The sequence below is a fragment of the Trachinotus anak genome, unplaced genomic scaffold (genome assembly GCF_046630095.1).
Source record: "Trachinotus anak isolate AG129_WGS33_773 ecotype Australia unplaced genomic scaffold, CSIRO_AGI_Tana_v1 ptg000010l, whole genome shotgun sequence".
Taxonomy (NCBI): domain Eukaryota; kingdom Metazoa; phylum Chordata; class Actinopteri; order Carangiformes; family Carangidae; genus Trachinotus; species Trachinotus anak.
This window is the reverse complement of record NW_027273861.1, coordinates 4,792,520-4,801,373: the sequence shown is the minus strand read 5'-3', so window position 1 is coordinate 4,801,373 and position 8,854 is coordinate 4,792,520. Positions and strand designations below refer to the sequence as shown.

The 8,854-nt window shown below is 40.6% G+C and overlaps 2 protein-coding genes across 2 annotated transcripts in view; one reads left to right on the top strand and one right to left on the bottom strand.

The window, feature by feature from the left end:
* Nucleotides 1-97: 97 nt before the first annotated feature.
* LOC139626639 (retinoschisin-like) lies at nucleotides 98-4,934 on the top strand. Its single transcript, XM_071487050.1, has 6 exons — nucleotides 98-335; nucleotides 819-844; nucleotides 946-1,147; nucleotides 1,908-2,049; nucleotides 2,147-2,342; nucleotides 4,382-4,934. The coding sequence occupies exons 1-6, from the start codon at nucleotides 281-283 to the stop codon at nucleotides 4,532-4,534; spliced, it is 774 nt and encodes a 257-aa protein (XP_071343151.1). The 5' UTR covers nucleotides 98-280; the 3' UTR covers nucleotides 4,535-4,934.
* LOC139626638 (cyclin-dependent kinase-like 5) overlaps nucleotides 4,918-8,854 on the bottom strand; it is a 42,310-nt gene continuing 38,373 nt past the window's right edge. The window contains 2 exon segments of the mRNA XM_071487049.1: nucleotides 4,918-7,973; nucleotides 8,072-8,239. Of these exon segments, the coding sequence (XP_071343150.1) occupies nucleotides 7,614-7,973; nucleotides 8,072-8,239 (528 nt within the window). The 3' untranslated portion in view covers nucleotides 4,918-7,613.

The following is an 8,854-nucleotide window of genomic DNA, read 5'->3' as shown; positions in this document are numbered from 1 at the left end:
GTGGTTTTGGAGGTTTACATATGCACAGAGACAAAATCACTCACTCATTGCTTCGGGTCTAGAATAATGTGAATTATCCAGGACCAGAATGACTCTGATTCTTGATTTATGAGGTGAGGTGTTGACCACAGGTGTGGTGTGATAGAGCCGCTCAGAGGAGATGTCTGAGGGCCAATAAAGAGTATTAGATGAGGCCATCAGAAGCCTCTGGATTACAGTAATCCTGTCCACTAGCGTTGGTTATCACACACGTTGCATTCCAGCACAGCTGAAGAGGAAGATGGAGGTCGGTGCTCGGTGTGCTGCTGTGCTCTTCCTCCTGCTCATATCTCAGGGTAAGTCACTGTGCACTTGCATGAGGGATATTATTAAATCAGAATGCATTGAACCTGCCTTAAAAAAACCTCAATATACTCACTGTTCAGCTTTAGTTGTGTCTTTCTGTAACCGTGCTAGACAAAGTAGCATAAAGATACTTCGCTGCAATTAAATTTGAAATGAAATGTATTGTGTTTTATTATGAGGAGGCTTGTAGATAGTAGCCAATGAACTTTCACTGTTTGTATTTGTTAAAAAGTAAATTTTGTCATTGATATTTTCGTTTTTTCTCTGGGTGCAGGGTCGTTCATGCACATTTTGCAGAACGATTACAGATATTTGTCACAGTCATGTTAATTACAATCAAACATTTCCACAGAAGTCATACATTCTTTCTCATATTGAAGAGATGTCAGCTTTATTCTTTGGTGTTGTGTAAAGTTTGGCCTGAGTCCTCACCATCTGCTTCTCATTCTCATGCATCTACTGATGTGGCGTAGCCCTGATTGCCGTCCGCTCGCAGGAGGTAACAGCCTGTTAATAAACCACCTGAAATCATCCTAAAATGTCATTTTAACTGACTCTGAGAGCGAAGTGTGGATTAACTCCTCCCTGTGTGTCCTTCAGGAGGAGGAGGAGGTTGTCCAGGAGGAGGAGCTGCAGGAGGAGGACCAGGAGGTGATCGAGACATGGACGCGCAACATCAAAGCCTGCACCTGTGACTGTGAATCTGCTGATTCAACGACACGCAGCCCTGCTGTCATCCCACCTGTCCCGCCCACATCTCTGCCATCGCCACCTCAGGCTCACCTGCTGAACTGCATGCCAGGTGAGGAGTCAGGCTCCACCACTGACACCTGACCTGGACTCACATGCAGTCCCCTGTTTGTCAGATACACGAGGATGTTGGAAGTCCTTTATTTACCAGTTTAAATTCTTAAAAAAAGAGATAAGTGGGATTCACATAAGGTGAAGGACATGATAGAGGACAGGCAGCTGTGTGTCCTGTGGATTTCTTAGGTGCCTGTGGGCACACAGAGAGCTGCAGACGGTGTGATGGATCACACAGCTGATGGTAGGTGGCTGTGTCCTTTCATGCACCCAGCCAAATCTTGGCTCTCTCTCTCTCTCTCTCTCTCTGCAGTGATGCACAGTCACCTTCCACTGTGATTGTGACTTTTTTCAACCACATTATTACGTCTTGTTGTGCAGATGAGAACAGTTTGGGTTTAAGAAACGCACAAGTGTGAGGAGGAGGCCCACAATGTCAAATGCTGTTGGATAATCTCATTACCTGTGCAGGGATGTGATGAGCAGATTAGGGAGCCCAAAATAGGGCGTGCCCTTCACTTGATCGCCATGATACTGGGCAAAGCAGCACACATCAGATGATGTCCTGATCGTGTTCCTCCACCTTATCACGCAAGCCTTCGGAGTACCAGGTCTTCCTGTAAGCTGGATCAGGACAAGCAGGACGGCTGCTCAGAAAATTAGAGAACACAGTCATGAGACCATTAACATGTTAGTAGACTTTATCATGTTTTATGAGGCTGTATGAACTGTATTTCACCTGAATTTGCACTCCACAGAATGCCCCTACCACAGAGCCCTGGGCTTTGAATCTGGATCTGTGACATCAGACCAGATCAGCTGCTCCAATCAGGACCAGTACAGCGACTGGTACTCCTCCTGGATCCCCAACAAGGCTCGCCTTAACAACCAGGGCTTTGGGTCAGTCCTCTCTCTTCTCCACACAACACAACACACTTGGAAGTCACCTCATTGGGGAATATAATGCACCAGAAGCTCATATGTTCCTTTTTGTTAGGTGTGCATGGCTGTCCAAGTTCAACGACCAGTACCAGTGGATCCAGATTGATCTGAAGGAGGTGGGGGTGGTGTCTGGCATCCTCACCCAGGGCCGCTGTGATGCTGATGAGTGGATTACTAAATACAGCATCCAGTATCGCACTGTGGAAACTCTTAACTGGATCTATTACAAAGACCAGACAGGAAACAACAGGGTAAATACACAGAATAATCCTCAGTTAAGATTTGAGTGTCTCCATGCAGCAAATGAAAAGCAAACACATCTGTTACTCTATTAATATAACTGGCATCCCCACCTCTGTGAACAGCAGTGTTTCATCTTCTCAAGTCTTTCACTGATGCTTGAGAGTATCGTTCACTTACAGTACAATAACTATAATTGACACAGAGAGAACACAGCTTTAAACTACTAGTTTATCCTGGGAAACACTAACTGTACGAAACCTGCTCGGGGTTATTCTTCCTCATGTTCCTCTGTGAAATGTGACTAAATGGTAAATATCAGCAAGCTACAAATTCTCTTGAAGACACAAGTTTGCATGTAAAAGAAATAACCAGACACGTGACCTGTTTCACATGCAGATGGTTCACTGCCAGGTTCAAACCGAGCTGTTCAAACATGCAGCTGCACAACACGACTGGCTGTGATTGGTTTTCTCCTGTGATGAACACAGTGTATGGTCTATCACATTTTTCAAAATAAAAGAAAATTCATTCCACTGACTCAAAGCACTGCTCCAAAGTAATGAGTGCTTCACAAAAATGTTGTGGAGTCAAAAGCACAATATTTGTCTTTGAAGCGTAGAGGAGAAAAAGTCACGAGTTTCCAAAAAAAAATTATACTCACATACAGATGCGGGAAAAATATCTTGAAGTACAGTACTCAAATAAATATACTTAATTACTGTCCACTCCTGTTATCGAGCCATTTTATTAAGGAAATAGAGTCATGGACAACCTCTCAGTTCTTGCTTTTGTCCAGGATATCAAGGTTAATCTGTGATGTTCGGTTACCACAGAGATGCAAAACGCTCACCACACTGTAAGCAAATATTTCTGCTGCAGACCTTTGCATCAGGAAGACATGAAATTCATATATTTACATAAAGACTTAAGTAACGGCTGCTTCATTAAATCATTTTTATTAATTTGAAATAGAAAAAAAAAGCCCTCAGCAACATTTGGCTTTTGTTGCTGTGAATTTACAACCATAAATAGTGTATTACTCTATCTCTATCTGTCTCATCAGCTTTGATCCATAGCAAAACCTCACAGAACAATATCAATCATCAATACACTTTAAGTAGCCCATGTATCCTCAGTTATTTTATTTTTTTTATGTAAGCACTTATGAATAAAATAATTGTTTGTTTTTTTACTCAAAAAGTAAATTAATTAATTAATTCTCTTCAGTGTTGTTTCTATGGAGCCCTGAAGTGTTCAGAAGTATAATATAATAAAGTTAATAAATTGGACATTAAGAAATAAATAAACCAATGAAGTGAATATATATAATCTAAAATAATAATAATAATAAAAAGAACCTCATTATGAGACTTTAATTCATTACCCTTATTTTCATTACATTTTTGAAATGTAATTATAAAATCAAATTAAATTGGAGATACTGTCATTAGGAAATTTGATTTTTGAAGGAGGACATCTAGAAATTGGTAGTCACACTAAAAATATGTTGATTTCTGAAAAAAAAACTTACATTATTCCACATATTATTGGTTCATTTATTTATATGACAGAATTTATTCATATAATTATTCATTTATTTAATATTGACCACTTTGGGGCTCTATAATTTTCAGGTTTACTCTACTCTCATATTATTTTGTTCAGGCTGACTGAAAGGTTCCTGTGTGTCTGTGAGAATGAAGTAAGCTGATAAAAATGCTAAAGGACTGAGTTGTCTTTTTTCTGAGGCAACATTTAGTGTTACTGTATTTTATTGACTAATGTCTCAGAAAAAGACGACACCTCAGAGTCTAGAGTGGCTGTTTGTGTGCGCTGACTTTTGTTTTCACGTCAGTTTGGCTTTAAAACTGTACAAACGCTGCAGAACACAATGAAAGCCACTTGCTGTTTCAGTTTATCTTATATATTAAGAAGATGACGAGGGTTTTTCCTGATGATTCAGGACCCTGCAGAGTGAATGTGCAGAGGCAGGTTAACAAACAGATCTTATGGTATCCTCACACACTGTTTTCTCTCTGCTCCTCAGGTTTTCTATGGGAACTCTGACCGCTCCTCCACGGTGCAGAATCTGCTGCGCCCACCTATAGTGGCCCGTTACATCCGCCTGCTGCCCCTGGGCTGGCACACCCGCATCGCCATGAGGATGGAGCTGTTGATGTGCATAAACAAGTGCACCTGAAGTGTACTCAGCTTGCTTTTTCCTCACCGCCCATCCTTCCCCTGCCAACCTGCCGCTTGCCAAAAGGGGGACATTGGTCCAGCTCTTTGATATGACCCTCATTTCTCTAACATGTCCTCGGTGAGGCTCAAAGCAAACTAAGTCTGGGCAGGTGGACATGTTTGGTGTCCTTTGATGCACTATTTTATCTGTCTTAATATCTCTATAATGTCAGTGTTATAAATATATGAATACTAGATTGGTCACCTTTCTCAGTGCATACAGGGGACTCCAGCTTGGATGTCTGTGTGCTTCAATAAAGCTACAGGAGTAAAATCATTGACTAATAAAGAAGCAGAATCAAACACTACTGTACAACAAAAGAAAAATAAAGATTTTACAGATTAAGAGTCAAATCAAATGAGCTTGTTTTATTTGAGATTTACTGTTACATATGTAAACATGAATATTCTAAAATTATTAAGCATTCATTTGTGGATTTACGTTCTCATGTAAATGCTCTGTGGAAAAAAAAAAGCAGATAAACACTGACTATGCTACTAATTTGTGTCTGTAATAAAAGCACAAACTTAATACTTGATTTCATTTGAACAGTTGATAAACATCTTCTGTTATAAATATTACCAAACAAGTAGTCACACATCAGTATTAATATAATACACGGTGCTCCTTCAGCAAAACAATAATCCAAAGAGAGAAAATGTATTGTGTCAAGTATGGAGTGTGCACGGTCCTTACAGATGCACAACACACAATACGATACGGTCATGTTTGGACTGGTGTGTGTTACCGTGGGAGCCTGCGGCCCTGTGTCATTTCAGTCCTCACACACTGTGCACGTGATGAACATGAACTGAGGAAGAATTTACAGCGTCAGAGTGATATTGCTGAGCCACACAGTCTCTTCAAAGTGCAATGTTAAAAAGTTGAAGATTTATTTCTGCCGAGCTACTTTCATGGCACTTTATCTCCGACAGAAAACCATGTTACAGCACAGAGCGTCTGTCCACAGAGTGGTTCCATTTAAACCTAAAAGCTCATCCCAAGGGTCTCAGTATGTGTCTTCAGTTAAAAATACACTAGTACAGTGATTCCAAACCTGGGGTTCATGTAGTGTGGGGGGTGCTACTGCCGTTGTGAGGGGGCACATGGAAAAAAAAGAACATATCCACAAACTGAGTCAGCAGTGATACCTGAACAGTAGCTATGTGTTCAAGCAGAAAAATCTACAGTTAGTTAAAGGTACTGGATACACAGCTAAAATAAGGTAATGAAAAATGCTGAAAACACTTAAAGCAGTGGTTTTCAAAGTGGGTTCCAGGGACCCCCAGGGGTCCTTGAGGGGGTTCCTGGGGCAAAAAGGGGAATAATTTCTTTTCACTATAATTCTATCCATAAGTAACACAGTGACAGAAAGTGTGACTATTTTGGTGAGTTTCAAACACTTTCTGTAATAAAACATCTAAAAAAAAAAAAAAAAGCCGTCTGCAACATTTGACTGTGGTGTAATTTGGTTCAATTTAGGAATGGACGAATGTTGAGACGTCCAAGTGGTAACAGTACAGATGCAAACTTGACCAAACCGACCTCAACACTTACAGTTCAATCATGAGAAAGAGTTATAGTAATAATATAATGAGTAGTGTCAAATAACATCCAGTTTAAAACACATGGCTTCATGTGACAGGGCTGTGGGGCTACATCAGACAAAAAGGTTGGGAACCACTGCGCTAGAATGGCTTTTGTATTCCTCTAACTGCTGAAAAAATGCTTTGTAACAATAATTAGAAAAAAAAAAACACATTACAACTCATTTTTTTTATAAACCAAAAATTTTCAGCAGTACAAATATTTTGCATGTATTTGCACATTTCTTTTTAACTGATTATACAATTGAAACCACTTGGAAGCAGCTTCTAGTAGCAGACTTCTTTAAATCCTGGTAGTGAGGGAAGTTATCAAAGAAAATCACGTCCTTCAGTACTAACTTTAATAACTTTACATCAACTGGATCCTGCAAAGTGTCAATCTTTCACTGCTGTATGATTCTTCCATAAGGCTGCTTCATAACACACACATAAATACACGTTTTAGTAAATACTTTATAGATTACATTAACTGCCAGAAGGATCTTCGGTGTAGTCTGCATAAGGAACAGTTATTATGTTTGTTCTGTTTGAAGTGCTCGAGGTGTAGCTATAGTTTTAATTGTATAATATTTGTTTATAATATACACCATGGTGGAAAGTCATGAGAAGTCAGTGCCTAAATGTTAGTGCAAGGTAATCGCTGTCATAAAACAGTAAATGCAATGCTTCATTATCTCCTACAGAGGGCGATGTAGGTTAGGATTTCTGTCAGTTTATGGCACCATATTGACTAAAATGGCTGCATTTCAAGAAGACATAAAAACCTAAATATCCTCAAAAAGAACAAATAGATTGAAGCTTTTAAGATTGTCAGTGCCAACTCAGAGAAATTGCACTATAACTATATCTTTAAGAACAATAACTGCTTTGACTTGTAGCTGCACATTTGAGCATCTATAACCAGTATGACAGAGCACATCCAGAGGCAGGACAGCTCAGAGGAAGAGTTAGTCCTGGGTGAGATGAACACAAGTTACCGACATTACTGATCTCTATTGTAACAACTGATAAAACTTTATTTGTTTAGAATGCCTTAGATAGTCTTAAGGAAATACTACGCAGTAAAATGTACTATATTTCTATATTGAATAGAAACAAAAATACTTACACTTAAAATCTACACTTTATCTATCCATTTATATATATATATATATATATATTTAATTTGTAAGATATTTACTTTATAATACAAATTATAATCAGAATTACATAAGTAATAATATAAAGTCTATCAAACATGAAAGCTTTAAAAAAAATTTAGACATAAAAAGGCTTTTGGCCTGTTTGCAAGCAGTGTTTAAAACTGAATGTTTGGTATCTGTGTGTGTTTGTGTGTGTGTGTGTGTGTGTGTACAGCAGAGAGGTGTAGGAGCAACATAGGGGAAACAGTGAAGTCTGAAGTGGATGTGAAAGCTGTGGGGTGACAGAGATCACAGAGCCGTCTCTTTCAGGTCGTTGAGGTTTGGCATACGGGACCTGGAGGGGCGTCCAAAGCCGTGCCCATTCTGCCCTCCTTTGATGCTCATTTGCTCTGGGTACGGGTTGCCCTCGGGGCGGCCCAGGGCAGATGTGTGCCAGCTGGACTCCAGCTGCCCGGGCAGCGGGTAGGCTGTCTGTCGGCTCTTCAGCTGGGGCGTACTGACCCCTGAGTGACCCCGGCTTTCTGTGAAACCGCCTTGAGCAGAGGCTGGATTAGGCAGTGGCTGGTAGCGCATATCAGAGGGCGTGGTCTGGTTGGAGGATGAGGATGAAAGGTGCAGGAGCTTGCGCAGTGACTTCAGTGGCTGACTCTGAAAGAGACATGACAACATCACACAACCACCATCTTTAAATCATTTCAAAACGACGCACATCAAGAAAAGACTTTGATCTTTTCTCTGAGACTCACTGGAGAGTGGGAGTCCGACAGTTTCTCAGGAGGCCAGTCCTTGTCCCTGTCTCGGTCTCGCTCTGGGTCCCGGTCCCTGCTCTTGTCACGGCTTCTGTGGCGGCTGCTCTGGTGCCCTGAAGACCTGGAGGACTTCTGGATAACTGTATCCACCCCGTCATTAGGAACCTGCCACATAGTGAACGTATCATTCAACCTGTCCAAACGTACAGCTCCACACTTCTGACTGTGGTAGGTCCACACAATGTAAAGGACAACAAGAAACACACAGAATGTGCCTGCATCTTTTTAATGAGGTGAAATTATTCCGAGTTTTATTTTGAAATTATCTTCCCTGTGTCCTTTATGGTTTTACTTCCTGTCACCTGTGTAATTGCTTGCCCCGCCCTAATTAGTTTCATGCTTGTCCTGTTGTCTTCCTGTGTATTCAAGTCTCTGTATCTCCCTGAACTCCTTTTGGTCTGCTCAGTTCTCCTGTGGTTCCTGGTGGTCCCTTGTGGCCTCGTTTCTGTTTCCCAGTGTTGATTTACGTTTGTTCTTGCGTCCTCTCTTTTTTTTGGATCACCTGCTTTTGGACTACTACCCCCTGAACTATTTAGCTTGCCTGCTCGTCACCTGTCTGCCTCTAAACCAGTTTATTCATTTATTAAATATCTTTTTATTTGTACTTCCAAAGTCCCAAGAAACAAGGTTTTATACAGTCCTCAACATTAAAATCAACATCAAAATGTGCTGCAGAAAACATATTTGTGTGCTTCATGTCATCCTTTACATGTGGTCGTT

What these genes read in the sequence shown, in the direction of transcription:
- LOC139626639 (XM_071487050.1), top strand. Translation starts at nt 281, where the DNA reads ATGGAGGTCGGTGCTCGGTGTGCTGCTGTGCTCTTCCTCCTGCTCATA. An exon ending in TTGCCGTCCGCTCGCAGGAG is followed by an intron (nt 845 to 945) that starts GTAACAGCCTGT and finishes TGTGTCCTTCAG; the next exon opens with GAGGAGGAGGAGGTTGTCCA. An exon ending in ACCAGACAGGAAACAACAGG is followed by an intron (nt 2,343 to 4,381) that starts GTAAATACACAG and finishes TCTGCTCCTCAG; the next exon opens with GTTTTCTATGGGAACTCTGA.